An 18,876-nucleotide genomic window follows, 5' to 3' on the forward strand; every position below is an offset into this window, starting at 1 on the left:
GTGGCCCTAAATAGAGTGAGGGGCTTCATGCTGCAAATTGCCCCGGGGTTCCAGTTAAAAGGGGGGGCTGGGAGAGGGTGAATGTGCGCCAGTACTACTGGCACTGTCCCCCTCCTCCTGTGCCGCTGTCCCTGTCCTCACTGGGCTGTGCTGGCCCCATCAAGCTCTGCCACTTGGGGGGTGGCAGCTGTGAGGGCAACATGATATATATAAAAAATATATATATTTTTATATATATTTTTATATATATATATATATATATAAAAAAATAGAAATGTGGGGTTACAGAAAGCGTGTGTGCTGGTATTCAGGAGCCAGCAGTAGCCCCTACCCACACCTGGGGGGCAGCCTGAGCCCCCAGCCCTGGCTTGGCCGGGCAGCAGCAGTGCCCCTTGCCCCACTCGCCCACGCCAGGGGTGCAGTCACCCCTTCTGAGAGTCGGACCCCCACCCATTTCCATGGGAGGTGCGGGCCCCGGTGCAGCACTGCCCGGCAGCACATGGGGAGCATCTTTGGGGTGCCCCAGGTGCAGGGGGGGGACCACCAGCGTGGGTGCAGTGGGGGCCGGTGGCAGCCTTGCAGCTCAACCAGGGCCATGAGCCGCTCGTGCACGTGGGGGTCCCGTAGGGCCAGAGCCCAAAGGAGGTGCTGGTGGGGGTCCAGAGCGGGTGGCAGGTTCCCGGGGTCCCCGTCCCTCCCCGCACGGCCCCGTGGGCGGGAGGGGCTCAGTTGGAGAGGAAATCAATGGTGGCTCGGACCGTCTTGGAGGTGCGGATGTCCATGGCGGTGACCTTGATCTCCGTGTCCCCGAACTGCATGCTGGCACGGATCTCGCGTCGGCCGCGGGCCGGGCTGCCGGCATCGCCCAGCGCCTCCAGCTCCAGGCTGATGGTGCCGCACTTGCGCACGCCGGGGTCGGTGATGTAGACCACGTCGTCGGTGGCACAGCAGTAGATGTTGATGATGGTCTTGCGCTGGCCCGGCCGGGCCGGGCAGTAGCTGCGCTGGACCACCTCCCCCAGCGCCACGGACTGGTCGACGGAGACGAACTTCTCAAAGATGTCGGTGCACCAGTTCTTGCCCTCCTTCACCAACAGCTTCTCCCGCGGGTGCTTCCCCTCCACGAACTTGTTGAGCACCCCCACGCCGTAGGTCAGGGGGGAGCGGCGGACGCGGACGATGGTGGGGTCGAGGCCGAAGAGCACGGCCCCTTTGAGGATGGTCAGCCCCACGTCTTGGGGGATGATGACGCGGCAGGTGGGGCCGAAGGCTGCCTGGACGGCGTGCTGCAGCATGGCCGACTCCGCGAAGCCCCCCACCAGGAAGAGGAACTTGATGCCTTGGACCTCCGGCTTCTTCAGGAGGTCGTCTGGGGGGGGAGAGAGGGGGCCGTTGGGCAGGGCTGGGGGCTGCCCATGGTCCTCTACCCCTGCCCCGGTGAGAACAGGCACCGGGCATGGCTGGGGGTGCCACTGCAGGGTGCCAGGGCCCTGGGGAGAGGGGACACCCCCCCGGCCCCTTGCAGGGTGGCAGGGGGTCTTGGCAACCGGGCTGCTCCCACCCCCAGGACCTACCGATGTGTTTGATGATCTGGCTGATGGTGGGCTGGAAGAGCTCGCTCATGGCCTCCGAGGACATCCGCAGCATCCCTTGGGACGACCACTTCACAAAGTTGACGCTGGGGAGGGAGAGAAGGTCCGGGGTTGCCCCCCGCCAAAGGCTCCCCCCTGGGGATCCCCCAGCCTGGCAGACCCAGGAGCAGAGCACCCCACCTACCCTTGTCCCCTCCCCAAAATTTAGGTCCCCCTGGGGCCACATGCTCCCCAGGGGTCCCCAAGCCCCATTATTCCCCCCCCCTCTCCCCAGCCGGGGTCTCACTTGCTCTTCTTGAGCGCCGTCTCCACGTTCTGGCCCCGGTGCTTGCGGTAGAAGTCGATGAAGGAGAAGGGCAGGGAGACGTTGAGGGGGCTGGCGCGGGAGGGGGCTGCCGCCCGCTTGCGGGCCTCGAAGGCGATGGTCAGGTCCACCCAGGCGGCGGGACGCTTGGCCTTGAAGGTGGCGATGAAATCCTCCCCGAAAATGTGGCACAGCAGCTTCTCGAAGGCCAGGTCTACCCCCACGGCCCCGTAGGGACCCCCTGGGGAGGGCATGGGGGGGTGGGCTAGGTCAGGCAATGTCCCCATGGCACACACATCCCCGTGTCCCCCATCAGCATGTCCCCAGACCCCCCCCCCAGCATCACCTAGCAAAGCCTGGGACACTTTCAGTGCAAGACCACGGCCCCCAGCCCCACTGCGGCTCTTCTGCAGGGGGATCAGGGTGGGGGGACGTGGAGGGGAGCCCCCCACCCAGGGCTGGACCAGGGGACAGGGACAGGTACCTGCATTGGCAGGGGGGCACGGAAACATCCCCCGGGAGCAGAGAGAAGGCAGGCAGCATGGCTGCGGGGACAGCGGTCCCCTGGACCAAAGGGCACCCTGTCGGGGGGTCCCTGGGTGATGCTCGGGGGGCTCAGTGCCTCCCCCCACGGCACGGCTCTGCCAGGCAGTGCCAGGGCTTTCCAGCTCTGCAGGGAAGCCCAGGCTGGTGGCTGTCACTCGCGAGCCACTATTCGTCTGGGGGTGCACGGCCATCACGTGCCCAAATCTCACCCCCGGGATGGGCTGAGGCCGGGGGCTTCGCGTGCCCCCCGGGAGCGGGGTGGGCAGCCCGTGGGCACGGGCCAGGGCACTTCACAGCCCTAAGTCACCCTGCGCCTTCCCTGCGTGGGCGGGTGGCGCTGGGGGCTGCGATCCCCAGCACACGGGGACAGCCGTGGGGTTTCATGTCCCCAAACCACGGTGCTCTCGGCCTCAGCCTTAGCTTCTGCCCCCGTCCCACCCTGCACCCCCACCCTCTCCCACCCACAACCCTGTCCAGCTGGTCTCCCCCAACCCAGCACCCCTGTCCCACCCGAGCCCCTCCAACCCAGTACCCCTCCAGCCCAAAACTCCTGTCCCACTGGCATATCTGTCCCACCTGAGCCCCTCCAACCCAGCACCCCTGTCCCACCAGCACCCCATCCCTGTCCCACCTGGCCCCCTGTCCCAGCCGAGCCCCCCCAGCCCAGCACCCCAGTCCCACCTTGTCCCCCTCTATAACCCCGCACCCCTGTCCCACCAGCACCCCCAATCCAGCAACCCATCCCTGTCCCACCCAAACCCCCCCCAGCCCAGCACCCCTGTCCCACCTTTCCCCCCCCATTCCAGCACCCCGGTCCCTCTGTCACCCCACAACCCAGCACCCCGCTCCCACCTGAGCCCCTCTCCCACCTGACCCCCCCCCAGCCCAGCATCCCTGTCCCACCGACACCCCCAGCCCATCACCCCCACCCCACTTTGCCCCCCCCCAGCCCTCCCCTGCCTTTCTCCCTCCTGACACCAGGTGGTGCCACAGACCCAGCCACGACCCTGCCGGGGACTGAGAGGGGACCCCGGCCCAGGAGGGGGTCGCTGGTGGGGGGGGGGGGGGGGGGGGTGTGCAGAATGGGTCTGGGGGCCGCAGCCCACCTGAGGCTTTGTACAGCTCCTTCAGCGTCCCCTGCGGCTTCTCGATCTGGTGCACGGTGAGGTCCACCGTCCCGCCGCCGCAGTCCGCCACGATGTAGCGGTCACCTGCGGGCACGGACAAGGGCCGAGTGGGGGTCCCGGGTCCCCCCCCCAGCCGCTGTGGGGTGTCCCCCAGCACCGCAGCAGGGCTGACCCCTTAGGACACCCATCCCGTGGGTTGGGGGCAGCTGCTGGGACACGGCCATGGGCCACAGGGCTGTGCTTTCCCCAGGGAAAAAAAAGCTGCTTTAACCAAAATATGGGTTTTTTTGTTTGTTCCCCCCCAAAAAAAAAAAAACAGCCGAAGAAGTTTTGGAGGGCAGGAGGGGGACTTTGCGGTGTTTGCTTGGAACAGTGGGACGGGAAGGTGGCAGACAGACCCCCCTGCCCTCACCGGCATCCTCTGGGGCGTCGGGACCGAGTGACAGACCGGAGCCGTGTCACCCCCACGGCAGGACCCTTCCCTGGCGCTGGGGGTCCCTGGGGGGCTCTGCCACAGGGGGTACGTCCAGCCCCCCATCCCCTCGCCCAGGGTGACCCCAGGGGCCAGGCAGCACCGGTAGGGACTCCTGCTTGTCCTGTCCCCCCCCCACCAGTGAATCTTCCCCGGAATGGGGTCTGCTGCGGGGGGGTGCACTGCCCGTCACCCCTCCTACCTGCCTGCATTTCCGACCAGAGCTCCCCCACTCCCGACTCCACCAGGAAGGTACGGCTGTGCCGGGACCGCCGGAGCTGCTCTCGGGCTGAGGGACAGAGCAGAGGAGCCGGTGTCAGACTAGGGGGGGGGCACCGGGGCCAGGAGCATCCCTGGTATCCCACCCCCCGCAGTGGGTGGCTGCACTGGGAGCACTGGTTGCCCACTCCCCTCTAGCCGGGACACCTGACACGGCCCTAGCTGCACCGCAGAGGAGCTGGTCCAGCCATCCCACTGTTCTGCCTGGGATCCCGCAGGATCCCACGGGATCCCACCTCGCCAGAGGTGTCCCTGGGCGATGCCGCCTCTTCCCCTGTTCTCCCCAGCTCGGGTGGGGTTTCCTCTGCTCCCCCCATCCCGGGACGGGGGACATCAAAGCAGCCCGGAAGGGCAGGGAGCTGTTTGGAGAAGGTGGGGTTATCCTGGCCTATTTTTGGCATGCCAAGATGGACACGGCACACTAATTTAATTAGCTTCAGCCCTGGGATGCGGCTCAAGCCCCTCCGAAAATCCAGATGCAACCCCGGTTCTCCGGCCAAACACAAGACAAGGGCTGTGGCCACTGGCAGGTCCCAGCTCCGGGGCTTGGTCCCGGCTGGGCAAACCAGCTCTGTCCCAGTAAATCCCCAGCTCTGTGGCTGGAGCAGAGGGGACCCCCAGGCTCCCCATGCACAGGGGGAGCATCCTTGCAGGCAGCTCAGCAGAGGGTTTTGGATAGCCCCGGACCAGAGGGTAGATCCTTTCCCTGTCCCAGGTTTACAGCATTGACAGGGGAGGTCGGCATGGGATTAGGAATCCCAAGGGCTTGGCCCTTATGGGGGAGAAGGGAAGCAAGGAGCCGGGGTGGTGGAGGCTGAGCGGAGCGAGCTGCTGGGAGGAATCCAGGGCGGCTCCGGCTGAGCCAGCAGAAATGGGTCCGGATGGAAATGTAGGGAGAGGGAAGGGAAGAGGCGGCCCGGGGAGCTGGGGTGGTGCGGGTGGAGGTCAAGGGCAGGCTGGGCGGATGAAAGGGGCCACGACCATGAGGGACACACCTGGGAAAGCAGCCATCGCCTGCCCCGGCCATGTGGGCTTGGGGAGGGGGGCAAAGGGGGGAGCAGGGCTCCCCGGGGCTGCCAGAGAGGGGAGCAGCCACAGCCTTCCGCTCACTCCCTTGGCACAGTGCCCCGCTCATCTCTGCCTCAGTTTCCCCCATCACCAGAAGATGCCGCAGGCTGGGGGTGCCCGTGGCGGTGGAACCAGCCCTGCCCTCGCACGGGGGTGCAGGATTGCTGCGCTCCCTTCCCGGCTGCGGAGCACCCGCCGAGGACTTGCTCCGGCACACGCCAGTGCTGCGCAGAAACCCAAAAGCCTTTTGCCAGAATCGGTCTCGTTTGCTAAAGTACCGGAGAAGGGAAAATTATAGGGAAGGGGATGGGAAAGTGGAAAAGAGCCAGGAACTCCAGGGTTATCCGTGGTGCTCAGCCCAGGGACCCCAGTGCCGCAGCCCGGGCTGAGCTGTGCCCCAGGGTTGCCTCAAACCCCCTCCCCAGCCACGGCTGCCGACGGACCCTCCAGACCTGGCACACGGGGCTGGATCCCTGCCTGCTCCATCTCCTGCTATTCCAGCCTCCCACCCCGCCAGGACCCTCTGCCAGCTCCCGGTCCCGCTCACCCTGCCGAAAACTGGAGTCGATGGAGTGGTCCGGCGCCAGCCCGTTGGCCGGGGGTTTGCAGCTCAGGTCGATCAGCTGGTGGAGGCGAAGTTTCCTGCAATAAATGGAAGCGGCTTCGGGCTCCAGCGCGATCAGCAGCTGCTCCGGATTCTCTGGGGACACCAGACCGGCCTGCGGAGAGGACGGGGTGTCAGGGCAGAGAAGGTGCCGGTGCACCGGCACGTGCCGCAGCCTTACGGCTGTGCTCGGGCAGGGCTTTCCTGGCCCTGGCCTTCGTGCATCGCTTTTGCCTGTATAGGTACTATATGTTGCACAGCAATCCTACGTGTTAGGGCTGTGCACCGGCCATCACCCGTTCGGTAGGGGTGGGTTAGCTCCTGCCCGTCCCAGGGACCCAGCGGTGGCACCGAGCACCCAAGGGGGACCCTCCATCCCTGGGGGAGCACACGTCCCCATCCTCAGCCCCCCGCCTTGCTGCACGCCCAGCTCTGAAATCCTCCCACCCCACCAACGCTGGCTTTCAAAGCCGGCCCGTGCCCAACAGCCAGAGTCCAGCTTTTTTGTTCTTTAGGCTGCCAGGACGTGCCAGAGACCCTTCGTTATGGAGGCAGCACCCACAGGGGAGCAGGGGGAAGAGATACCCCCCCCCCCGAAAGCACAGCCTCCTGCGAGGGTCACCGTGCAGAACAGCCTCCCCCGGGGGTCCCCCTCACCTTGTAGGCAGCCTCTCGCATGAACTGCTTGGCCGGCTGCTTCCAGATGGCTGGCACGGTGATCACCCAGCGGATGGCATCTCTCTCGGGCAGGGACGGGCACTGGTCCTTCAGCTCCTGCCGGGCAAGAAGCAGCAGGTGACCCCCCCGGTTGGGGCATCGGAGCTCTCGGTGAAGGGTGAGGAAGCAACACGTGGAGAGGACGACACGCATGACTTGTGCTCCGTTTGGGGAGGGAGAGAAGGGCTGTGCTCGTGTGACGGTGCAGGGAGACCCGGCTCGGGTGCCGGGGTGCCCTACCTGCACGGCGTGCTGCTTGAAGAAGCGGAGTGCGTGGGCAAACACCTCCAGTGCTTGCATTTTCTTCCCGTTGACAGCTTCTAGTTCAGTTTTCATGGTGAGGTCCTGCCAGGAAGAGCAGTAACAGCAAACAGATCACGCAGGGTGCTGGGACGTGGCCGGCATCCCATCCCGGCTCTGTCGGTGAGCCTTGGGCAGGGTGCTCGTCCCCCGTCATGCCAAACAGACCAGCTGGGGCACGGGCACTGGAAGCACCACTCTGCAGCTGCATCCATCTGCCCTGAAGAGGCTCGGATGGGGCTAACCAAAAATTCACCGCCCTGCAGAGGGCTAAAACATTGCAAAATATGCGTAAAGCAAACGGGGAGCTGGGTGTGCTCAGTCGGGACACTGGTGATCAGAGGTTTTGCTTGTAGCCCCTCTCCAGCCCTCCTGGATTTCTGCTCCCCGCAGTGAGCCCCTCTCTTTGCTTTCTGCAAAGTGGGATAAATCCCTGGGGCCAGCTCAGCTCGCATCCAGCCCGGCCAGGGTCCCCGTGGGTCCCCTGGGGAGGTCGGGGCAGGAGCAGGGACTCACGCTGGTGCTGTGAATCTTCATCTTAAATTTCTCAAAGTACAGCCAGTCGCGGGCTTCCTCGGGGTCCAGGTCGTGGTAGTAGTCCCTGGCAGTGTAGCCAAAGCTGTGGAAGATGCCCTCCGGTGTCAGCAGGAGGCTGGTGGGGGTCTTCTGGTTGGCCACCCCCGGGTCCCCTCCTTCCCATTTCCTGCAAACAGAAGCCAGCAGCAGCCCGTGAACGTCAAGGCCAGAGAACAGATCCTGCCCCATTTCATTTATTTATATGGGCACAACCTCAAGCACCTTAAAGAGGGACAAAGAAGGGACCAACGTCCCTGGGAAGGCCATCGCGAAGAGTGCTTTGCTCCCTGTGCAACCCCTGCAGGGCTCCTCTGCACCCACGCAGGTGGTTAGAATAGAGCGCTAACGAAGAGGTGCTCTCACCCCGTCCTCCCGCTCAGCGAGACCCATTTCATGGGCTCCTTCCACCCACCGCTGCCAGGCAGCATCCCTCACCCGTGATGGTGTGGGTGTTTGTTGCCCAGCCCGGCTCCATCCCTGCCTCCCGGCAAGCCGACTTCCAGCCCCTTGGGGCAAAAAAGTCCTTTAACAGCCCTGGGAGCAGCGCTCGGGGCTCTGGCCACTCCTCACCTCATCATGTGGATGGCCTCGGGGTCGCTGGAGAAGCTGAAGGCGTAGCCGCTGGATGTGGTGCCGAAGTCAATGGCCACCACCACGGCAAAGGAGGCAGTTTGCTGGGAACGAGCCTCGCTCCTCTGAAACGCAAGGGCAGCTGTTAGTGATAGGCTCTGTCCTGGGGGCGAGCATCAAAACAGGGCTGGCTGCTTCCAGAAAAGGGGTTAAAAAAAAACCCCAAACAACTCGTGAAAGGGTTAATTTTTCCTGGATCAGGCCCGCTGGCACTGCGATTTCTGCCCAGGGAAGGGACGCAGTGATGCCGTGTTTTTCTCTGCAATGATGCCAAAAACACGGGGCAATTCCTTCTCTTACACGGCTCCAAATCACCAAGAAAAGGGACTGCCTGCACCGGGCTCTGCGGGGTTCCTGCAGTGGTTCCCAAAGGCAGGCTCATGGGACAAGGGGATTTGGGCAGCCCCAGAGAAGGATGGATGGAGGGATGGATGGATGGAGGGAGGCTCTGTCCCTGCATGCTGCCTAGGGCTGCGGTCGGGTCTCTGTTTCTTCCCGGGCTGGGGTGGTGCTGAGCCCTCCACACTTGAACCCTGGCAAATTTTAGCTGAGATTCCCCAAAACCTTCCCTGCTCCCGACCTTGGTCCAAGGGACCTCATCCCAGGTGTCCCCACAGGTCATCCAACCGAAAACCTTCCTGGCCCAGATGCTTCAGGGGGTTCCCGCTGCTGCTTTTCTGGTCCTGCCTTTGGGCCGTGGCAGGGAGCCGCGGTGCCGGAGGAGCGAAGACGCGGCAAGCCCTGTACCCATGTCACCAGCCCAGGCTGCCGCCCTCGTCCGCCGCAGCCTCCCAGGCGCGCGGGGCAGACACAGAAAGCTAAAAGCCCTCATTAACTTTTAACGTATCCAGATTTGATAAGCGCAGACATTAGCTAGCTGTGAAAAAAGCCGGCAATTAGCATGGGTGAAGTGGTTGTCTCAGAAATGTGCATGTTCAGGGAGCTGCAAGGACGGTGAGTGCTGGGGAGGAACTGGCTCCAGCATGCTCCCTGCCTGCGTCCTTCCACACCGGGCAGTCCTGGGGGACATGCAGGTAGGAGCGAGCTGAGGCCAGGAGCTTTGCAAGGAGTTAAACTTATGCTGGTGCTTTCTCCAGCTCCTCTCCTGCCTCCTGCGCTGGAAAAAACCTCCATCCCATCAATCCCACAGCTAAGGTGGGGGGATTTGGGCCCCAGTGATAGACTGACCCATCCTTCAGCTGGTATCGGGGTGCAGCGGGGATGGGAACCAGCCCGGGAGGGGAGGTAGTAGGAGGTGACCACCGACCAGGGAAGGATCAGAGGGGGCAATGCCGGGGAGACAGAGCCCGGCAGCCCCACTGGACCCCCCCCCAACTGCCTTACCGGCGACTGGGAGGGCGTCAGCGGGGCGATGCTGCAGCTGTCGTGGGGCGTCCCCGGGGAGCCGGGAGGGGACGGCGTGGGGCACCGCTCGCCGTTGGCACCTGGGGACACAGCAGGGTGAGGCTGGGATGGGGACAGGCCCTGGGCCCTCCTGAAGACCCTTCCCCAAGATGAGGGCAACGCGTGACATCCCGGTGAAGATGCAGCCGGTGCGGGCTCAGAGCTGCTGCGGGGGCTGCTCCCAGTGGGGTCCGTACAGGGCAATTCTGGGCTTGAGGGACTTCCCACGCTTTTTTCAACCGTGTTTAAGGAAGGATCCAATCAGCACTGATTAAATTAGCAAATGAGGAACCCCTTGGAGGTGTCATAAGGAGGTGCAGGAACTGGCTGCACCTGGTGTTAGCACTGGTGAGCTGCTGGTGAGCTCACAGGGATCCCTCTCACTGGGGATGGGGCTCACAGCCACGGAGAGGATGGGGACAGTGGCCAGAAAAGAGCCACAGGACTGAGAGACCTTCTCCTCTGGGGCTGGGGGACATCAGCTCTTGCTCAGCAAGAAGATGGGTGAGGGTCAGTTGGTCGTGGTGTTTCAGGGAGGAGTTCAGCTCGCTGGTGTGGGCAGGCTTTGGTGATGAGACACGGGCTCAATGTCTCCTCCATCGCTGGAGAGGAACTGGCACACGGAGGAAACGTCATCTCCTCTTGAAGACAGTATCCAAAGTAAGTCAGGTGAACCTGCAAGCCCAGTTTCTCCCTGTTGATTCTATGGAGACCCTTGGTGGTGGCTGCAGATGGAGATGTTCTCCTGTAGATGAGCCAGCCGAGGTGGGATGGATCCTGCCTTGCACATCTGAAGGGGACCAGAGAAGTGGAAGTGCAGTGGTCTTTGGCAAAGGAGCAGCCGGATCTAATTCCTTGCAGCTGACGGTAGCAGAGTCAGGACTAAAAACCCATGACGTGTTTGTAGCAGAAAGGGATGCAGTGGTTCTCCAGAGCTGCCTATTTTTAAATCAAGACAGCCATCATCACATAAATACACGCTAGTTCAGCTTGGCAGCGCCTGGTGGGGACGACTGCAAAGGATGCCAGAGGCTGCTCCGGGCAAGCAGCTGAAACGCTTGTATCCAGCGGGAATGGGGGGAAAACTTGGGAAAGAGATGCCTGTGAGCTACCGAGGCAGAGCAAGCGTCTGCAGCGTGAGGCCATGGAGACCCGGCTGCTTGGCCCTTGGCAAGGGGAGGTGTGCTCGGCTCAGACCCACGGCCACGGTGCAGAACAACTCAGTTTGGTGGAGACCCAGTAAATCCTGCGTGAGCCCGTGGTAACTCCGAGACGTTGAGGTTTAGCCTGCGCGGGGAGCTCAGGGAGGCTCGTGCTGTCGTGTGCTACAGCGAGCCGTGGACACGCATGGGGCCAGGCACCGTGCTGCGGTGGCTTGCGCAGTTGCCCTTGCTCTGCGGTGCCTCCTCCTCTTCCTCCTCCTCTTCCTCCTCCTCGAAACACCAGCCAGCTCTGTGTCTCCTCGGGTGACCCCCCCACCAGCTCCTCCACCAGCAGAAGCCTTGTGCTGGGAATCCCCATTAATCCTGGTGTGTCAGCCCAGGCTGGAGCCGCTGCAGAAGCCCCGGTGGGACGCCTGGCCCCCAGCCCAGCCAGCGCCGGGACGGTGCGAGCCCCGGGGCTGTCCTGCATGCCGACGGCGCGGGGCTGCCTGTTGCCTGCACTCCTCTTGCCACATGGCTCCAATTAGCAGAGGGGATTAATCATCCGCCCTGCGAAAGCACGGGCCGATGGACAGGCTCCAGCTGTTGGCGGGGGGCAGCCGGGAAGGGGCTGGTGCAGCTGATGGAGCGGGGCCACCTTTCCCGAGGGGCTTGGCCGGCTCCGGCTCCGGCTCTGGCGAGGGTACGGCCATGCTGGGAATGGGACGTGGGGTCCAGGCGGTGACACCGGGGAGGCGGAGGGACCGTCCGCCCCACGGGCTCTGCCGAGACCCACGCTTTGGGCTTGCGGCTCCGTGCCGGGAGCCTGCCGGGATCTGGACGACAGGAGCAGGGACAAGCAGCACCCGCTCCCAGCTGGACTCTGGAGAGGTTTGGGGCTGGAGGAGGCTCCTCAGTCTTTCCTCAGGGAAGCGTAAAACGCTAGCTCTTCTTTGCCAGAGGGTGCCGGCAGCTGGTGTCTGTGTCCAGGCGAACCCACCCCAGCTCCCACTGCGACCAGTTTGCACCAGGACGCCCAAGGGGCAACTCCTTAAATCCCTCTGGCAGCTCGGGAGCCCCAGAGCCTGCAGCAGGGGTGCTCTGGACCCCCCCCCCAACAGCAGCAGCCATGGGGTGGGAGCCAGGTTCAGCCGTGCGGGCACCCCCCGTCCTGGCAGCGGGGGTCCCGGCTGCTCCCCGCTGCTTTGTCTCCTTGGCCGGCTGAGAACCGAGTTGCCTCGGGCTCGGTGCCGCGGTGTCAGGGACGGTGCTGTGCCACGTGCCCCCCGGGAGATGTGCCAGCGGGCTCGGTCGCTCCTCGCCGCGACACGGCTCCGGTCCCTTCACTCTTGCTCTGTAAGTGCCTTTCGCTGTATCCCGTGTCTGTGCCATGAATATTTGATCCCTGACAAACAGGAACGTCCCTGCGGGCATCTCCGTGTGCCGGCAGAGCCCTGCAGCGGGGGGGAGGCCGGTGTCCCCCAGCCGTGGGGGGGAAACGTTGCCTGGGTTAGGCAGGGAGCCGGTAGCTTGGCCGGGCTTCGAGCCTGGGGGTCCGGACCCCAGCCTGGGGCTGTGCACATGAAACATCGTTTCTGCAGGTCCAGAGCCGGAGCTGGTACCCTCCAGCGTGTGGGCACTGGGCTCCCAGTGGTCTGGGGGAGCTGGGGGGGACCCGCAGGGGTTTAATTCTTGCAATGGCCTCTTTGCTCAGGCTGTTCCCTGGCTTTGTGTTCGCAGGGTCAGGTTTCCTCGGCCGCAGCAGCTGGTTCTGGTTACCCCAGCGCAGGAGCAGCGTGGGGGGCTCCTCCGCACCGCAGACGGGAGGACGGTTGCGGGGGGGGACGGACGGCTGGGGGAGTGGTGGGGGGGACGCCCGGGTGTGCAGGGGAGGGAAGGGAGAGGGGCCAGGGGTGTCACCCTTGCAGAGAGCTCGTCTCTGCTTGGGGGGGGGGGGGGGGGGGGTAGTGGCCAGGGGACCCCCCCACTGCCATGCCCGCTGGGCACCTTCCCTGGGGAGCAGCCTTACCCATCCGGAGACTCTGCATCCCGGGCTCCAGGAGCATCGCCATGGCGGCCTCGCCTTCCCGGCTGCAAGAGAAGGAGGATGGACGATGGGATGAGTGTCCGTGTGCCCGGAGGTGCTGGCTACCCTCTCAGCAGCGGGGTGCACAGCGTGCCACGGGCTGGGGTGTCCGTGGGTTCCCCTCACCCCCCCTGAGCGTTACTGGGTGAGCCCAGGCTCAAGCCCCCCCTCAAAGACCCAGCAGGGACAGGGCTGGCTGTGACCCTGCATCCCCTGGGACCCCGCAGGAGACCCCCAAAGCCCGGGGACTCAGGTTGCAATAGGGTGCAGGAGGGTGGGGGGCTGTGCCGGGGGGGCTGTCCCAGTTCGGCACCGGCCAGGTGCCAGCACGGCCACCGGCCCAGCCTCTGCGGGAGCGGGGGAGCCCCGTTCCTTTCATTAAGCAGGTCAGACACGTGCGTGATACAGATGTTGTGTGCAAAACGCCGTTCCACCAGCGTGGGGTCTATGCTGCAGATTTTTAGGCTTGATCGCAGAAAGAAACTGAGGGCAGGCAATCCTTTAAAGTTATTTTCTTAATTGAAGCGGTCACTGCCCAGGGCCAGGCTCCCTGCAGCATGGTGGCCGCACCGGCAGGAGCAGGAATGGCCGAAGGCGTCGCTGCTCGTCCTAAGGGCTGTGACCCAGCGTTGACCAGCTTCAAAACTGCTTTCCCAGCATAATAAACTGGCTCTTGGCTCTCTGCCTGATCCCATCACCTCCGAGGCTGCCTGCCCCACGCCGACCGCTTTCATCCTGCGGAGCTGCGGGCTCAGGACAAGGCTTAGCTCATCGGGGAGAGGCTTTGCTCCGAGCCAAACCCACCCACGCGCTGCCGGCCCGGCGGCCTGATCCTGCTCTCGGCAGCCTCCCGGAAAAAAAAAAAGCCTTGTGCTAAAAATGGCAGGTGGCGAGCCTTTCCCCGGAGTGGGGGGACTTCTGCTCCGGCCACCCCGGCGGAGGGTGCGGCGAGGGGCTGAGCGAGGAGGAGCTGTGGCCGATGCAGGCTGTGGGTCAAAACGCAGCGGGGAATGTGGTGCTGGTGGTCCTGGGAGGGCACGAGGGGGTATCTGGCAGGCTGAGGCTGGCCGAGGGGCTTCTCCAACACAACTGGGCTTTCCATGAGGTGGTGAGAGTGCCCTGCGAGGATGTGCTCAGGGGATCGCCCCTTCAATGGCAGAAACTCTTCACTGGGGCTTAGCTTGCATTTTTGGTGTCTGTTTGTCCCGGCTGCAGGTCGGACACCCCTCGTGCTTCTCTGGAGCCAGGTAAGGGGTAACTCCGAGTCTGTCACCCCAGAGCCCAGCCCAATGGGGTCTGTGCAGGGACATCCTCCGTGCCCCCATCCCCGGGGTCTGAGCTCCCAGGGGAGGCTTCCTGCATCCCGTTGATGCACGGAGCTGTCAGCCCGAGCAGGAGGGAAAAGCAAGACCTTGGGCCCTGGTGACTTGACGGTTTCGTTCCCTGCCCCTCCGTGGCCATGGGATGGTGCGGGCAGTCGGTCCGGAGCCTGTGCAGACCCTCAGGCTCCGGGTGGCCGACATCCTCCATCTCAGCAAACCAAACTCTGACAGTAGATCTCACCAGGGGGGTGGCTGATGGCTGCCTTTGTCCCCAAGCTGCCAAGCCCCTGCCTGGGGTCCTGGCGAGGAAGATGAGTGGGGTCAGCCCACCCTGGCAGCTCATGGCAGCACACAGAGGGGCTGAGGTCTCCTCCAGCCCCCCCGAGGGGTTTTGTCCCGCCGTGCCTCTCCTCGTACAGCGCTGGGGACCCGGCTTCTGCACCCTGTGCTGGCAGAGCACTGGTGAGGCTTTGGGGTACCCAGTGAGCCCAGCACCCCCGCAATCCTGGCCGGTGGACACAAGTGGATCCCTTCCTTCCCACGCACACGCGTGTGAGCAGGGCACCCGTGCAGAGCCCTTGTGTCCTCCAGCACCGTCCCCATGCAGATCCCGGGCAGTGATTGCTCTGCCTGCACGTGAATCTGCCTGTGTGTGAAGCTGCCTGCGCCCGTGCCCCCTCCCAGGGACATGGGCTGAAGCCCCCAGCTCCGGGGGGCCCCGCCATGCTGCCGGGGAGAGGGTCCCGGCGGTTCCCGGTGCTCCCTCCGGCAGCTTGTGCAGGAGCAGCGTTTTTTGAGGACTTTCCACCATTTCCGCCTCTGCAAGGGCTCACGGAAACGGGGAAAGGAAACAAGTTCGGGACGGCTTCAGGGCAGGCGGACAGGCAGGGCACCGGGGCCTCGGCACGGCATCGCCGAGCATGGCACGGTGCCGCCGTGGCTGGGGCTGCCCCAGCTCAGGGGGGGGCGGGTCTTGGGGCAGCTGTGGGGCTGGGGTCCAGATGTGTGGGGAGCGGGAGGAGGCGTTCATCCCCACAAGCCTCTTGTGCTGGGAGCGAGCACGTCTGCGGGGCTGGGGAGCCCCCAAATCCTCCGGGCAAGGCTGTCGGGTTTCCATGACCGTTTGCGTGCGTCCTTCCCTTCCCACTGCCATCGCTTAGCCACGGCTGGGACACGGGAGCCGGCGGGATGTCCCTGGCACGGCTCGCCCCGGCACGGGCTGACACATCACTTGCAGCCCCTGAGCGGTGCTGGCACGTCACGGCACTATCCCTGTGGTTTGCGGTGGTATCCCCGCCGGTCACAGCGGTATCCCCCCCAGGACAGGGTGCATGGGGGGACAGGACCCACGAAAACTCAGGAGGGGCTCAACGCAGCAATCCCCACTCCCACCCGTGCCCGCAGCCCGCATCCTCGCTGGGGAGAGGCCTCGGGAATCCTGACACCCCTCACCCGCCCCAGTGCCGGTGTGCTCGCTCACCAGTGCCCCCAAACTGGGGAGACACCCCAGGCATCCCGGCTGGCCGGGATGGTGACAACCTCGCCCCGGCCAAGGGAAAAGCCGGGCGATGCCGGGTCCCCACACCTCAGGCGGAGCGTCTGCTGGTCCCCAGCTCCCACGAAGCCCCACGGCCGCTTACCTCTGGGAGGGGGGGGGGACAGGCTGGGGACCCCTCAGTCCAGCCACCACCTTCTCGCTCCAGCCGTGCCGGCCGGGTGCCGGCTCCCACCGCCACCGGCGATGCCCTCCCTCCCGCCCGTGGCTGCCAGCGATGCCCAGCGGCTCCGGCAGCGGCCCGTCGGCGCAGCCGGCCCCGCCGCGCAGCCCCCCCTTGCTCTCCGGCTTCCTCTGGCTTCCCCGAGCGCCTTCCTCCCACTCCCACTCCCGGCCGGCGCCCAGCCCAGCCAGCGCCTCAAATTGCAATTCCAGCTGCAGATGTGGGAGCGGGAGGAGGAGGCAGGGCCAGCGCCGCCGGGAACGAAACCTAAACTCTCCGCTCGGCCCCGGGCTCGCCGCAGACTCCCCAAATCGGGGGACCGCGGGCTGCCGAGGGGGGATGGACCCCCGAGGGGAACGAGGCTCCCAAAACAGCCGGGAATGGGGATGCTGGGGGGAGAAGGGAGAGACGCCGACAATCCTCCACTTCTGCCGGCGCTGACACCCCGTTAATTTGTCTTTTTTCTGTCCCCACGCGCATTTCTCTCCCAGTTTTTGTCACTCCCTTCATCCTGGCTGACACATCAGACGTAGCCCCATGGCTCTCTGCGCCCATCTTTCCCTACCGCTGGCTCTCTGCCCATCGGTCTGTCCCGCCTGTCTGTCCATCTGTCCAGACATCCAGCCACCTCCTGACTTCAGAGCTCCATTCCTCCCAGCCCCGCAGCCCCCCCAAGCCGTGCTGCTCTCCAGACGGGGCTCCTGGCTTGGGCCGTGCCGGGGAAGCGGTGCCGGGGTGTCCCGAGAGCAGGAGGCAGGCGAGGGCTCCGTCCTGCGGCTCCCAAAGGTCTCAGTGCCAAGAAGAAACCATCCGTGGAGGACTCAAAAGCATGGGCAGATCATTGGGATCACTGGGGACATTGGGATCGTTCAGATCATTGGGATCGTTGAGATAATTGAGATCATTGGGATCATTGAGATCATTGGGATCATTGAGATAACTGAGATCATTGGGATCATTGAGATCATTGGGATCATTGAGATAACTGAGATCATTGGGATCATTGAGATCATTGGGATCATTGAGATAACTGAGATCATTGGGATCATTGCTATCATGGAGATCATTGGGATCATCATGCATCAAGCTCAAGAAGCCCCTGACCTGCAGATCACTGCAGGCTGGGGGGGTGGTCTTACTAAAAACCTGCAAAGGTATATAAAATTAAGGTATACCAAATTAACACAGTACATGTAAATTGGATCCCAAAGGGATTATCTAGCAGGTCCTAAACTGTCATGGGGAGTGGAGGCTCCGTGCTGCTGGAGTCGTACTGGGGGAAACCTTGGTATCGTTGCTGGGACAGTCCCCGGGGGGCACGAAGCTGCGGGAGCCCAGCTGAGGGACAGGACCACGGGCAGGACTGCCTGCGAGCGGGATGTGATCAAAGGACGGGCATGGGAAGCCCCATGGCTGGGAACGGGCATCGGACAGGGATGCGGTGGCCTGGAGCAGGATGGGACGGATGGTCGGCTGCGAGTGACAGGCTGACACTGACAGGGGATGCACGGGTGGGAGCAGAGGGGCCACCGCGGCAGCACCGTCCTGTGCCAGCGCCGGCTCTGCCGCGGGGACATCGAAACACCGAAGAGGGCAGGAGGGCGAATGCTGAAGTGGCAACGAGGAGCTGAGCTCTCTGCGTGGAGCCCGAGTCCCTGCCGGGGGCTCAGGTCTCTGAAGCGGAGATGAAGTTGCTGGGCTTTTGCTGTTCTCCCTGGGCTGGGCAGCCCAGACACCCCGGTGATGGGCTCTGCAGGGTGAGTGCAGCCTGAGGGCCACGCTCCACGTTTGCCTCCCTGGACCGTCCCCTGGGAGGGTGTTAGGGGACTCCTCCTCACAGACGTGGAAAAGGGCTGGGGTGCCGGGGGTGCCTGTGATGTACTGGTTGTCTGTCCGTCCCCCCACACACCTATCGCTGCACTTGCGCATCTGTCCATCTCCCAACGCACTATACCTGTGCATCCCTCCTGCCCGCACACACGCAGAGATTTATCTACCTATCTGTTGCCTGCTCCCTCCCCTACTCCTCTTTCTGTAGCAGCGTCTGAGTCACCGATCCCAGTTTGGGAACTGGGAAGAGCCTGATGGTGCCTGGATATGTGGTGGGCTGGGAGGGGGTTGAGCAGGCAGCTCCTGCAGGCAGGTCAGGCAGGAGCTGGGCGAAGTACGGAGCTAGGGCCAGCCGCTGTGGGTTCCTGAGCAGGCTGTGTGCACGTATGCATGCGTGCACATACACACGCATGGGCATGTACAGGCACGCACATACGTGCATGCACATGCTGCATCCTCCTTCCTGCGCCGGCTGGACAGAAAAAGCCACTTTCCAGGTCATGCAGGGCAGCAGGTGCCCAGCTGTACTGGGGCTGTACTGGGGCCATACTGGGGCTGTACGGGGGCTGGCGGGGGTCAAGGCGATGGGCTGGGTGGCCGGAGCAGGGAGGTCTCAGTCCCCCCCCCGGGAGCCCTGCCCTGCATCGCTGCGCTGGAGCCGGGGAAGCTTCTGGAGGGAGGGGAAGAGGAGGGGAAGAGAGGGGCGGAGGGGGCTACGCCTGTGTTTTCTTCCCTGGCGCCTCGTCAAGAGATGAGGTAGCGCTTTCCGGTAATTGAGGCAAGGCCCATGGAAATGCCTCGGTGAGACAGGAAGCCCGGGAGGAGAACGGAGAACTGGAGCTGGGAAGCGAGCACCGGTCCCTGGCCAGGATGCAAAGCCTGTGCTCTGCCAGGGGGGGGGAAAACAAAGGCCAGGCTGGTGTGTCCCCCATGCCGGCATCCCGTGCTGCTCCAGGGGCCGGCACCGGTGCCCCCTTCCCCGGGAGCTGGGGCAGGCGCCGGCCAGGCACAGCCCTATGGGCACGCGGGCAGCCTTGTCCCCTCCTGCCCAGTTCACCCAGTTTGCTCCTCCAAAGGCAGGCAGCATCTCCCAGGGCGAGCAAAGCAGAGAGGTGGTCCTTGCTGTGCCGAGACCTGCAGCGTGAGGAGGTCAACCTTC

The 18,876-nt window shown here is 64.2% G+C and overlaps 1 protein-coding gene across 1 annotated transcript; it reads right to left on the minus strand.

Annotated features, from left to right (window-relative positions):
• Window positions 1–223: 223 nt before the first annotated feature.
• On the minus strand, window positions 224–16,062 carry HSPA12B (heat shock protein family A (Hsp70) member 12B). The gene is made up of 13 exons (XM_030021127.1): window positions 15,810–16,062; window positions 12,791–12,852; window positions 9,560–9,660; window positions 8,156–8,280; window positions 7,526–7,712; window positions 6,950–7,054; window positions 6,650–6,766; window positions 5,936–6,107; window positions 4,244–4,330; window positions 3,549–3,653; window positions 1,879–2,137; window positions 1,575–1,678; window positions 224–1,369 (listed from the first exon to the last, which is right to left on the minus strand). The coding sequence occupies exons 2-13, from the start codon at window positions 12,831–12,833 to the stop codon at window positions 726–728; spliced, it is 2,049 nt and encodes a 682-aa protein (XP_029876987.1). The 5' UTR covers window positions 12,834–12,852; window positions 15,810–16,062; the 3' UTR covers window positions 224–725.
• Between the last annotated feature and the right edge of the window lie 2,814 nt (window positions 16,063–18,876).

Source organism: Aquila chrysaetos, chromosome 1 (assembly GCF_900496995.4).
Source record: "Aquila chrysaetos chrysaetos chromosome 1, bAquChr1.4, whole genome shotgun sequence".
Classification (NCBI taxonomy): domain Eukaryota; kingdom Metazoa; phylum Chordata; class Aves; order Accipitriformes; family Accipitridae; genus Aquila; species Aquila chrysaetos.

Coding starts and splice junctions, on each gene's coding strand:
- HSPA12B (XM_030021127.1), bottom strand. CDS start 12,833: ATGGCGATGCTCCTGGAGCCCGGGATGCAGAGTCTCCGGATGG. Junction 6,108..6,649: donor TGCGAGAGGCTGCCTACAAG/GTGAGGGGGACC, acceptor TCCTCTCCGCAG/GCCGGTCTGGTGTCCCCAGA. Junction 1,679..1,878: donor ACGGCGCTCAAGAAGAGCAA/GTGAGACCCCGG, acceptor CTCCCTCCCCAG/CGTCAACTTTGTGAAGTGGT.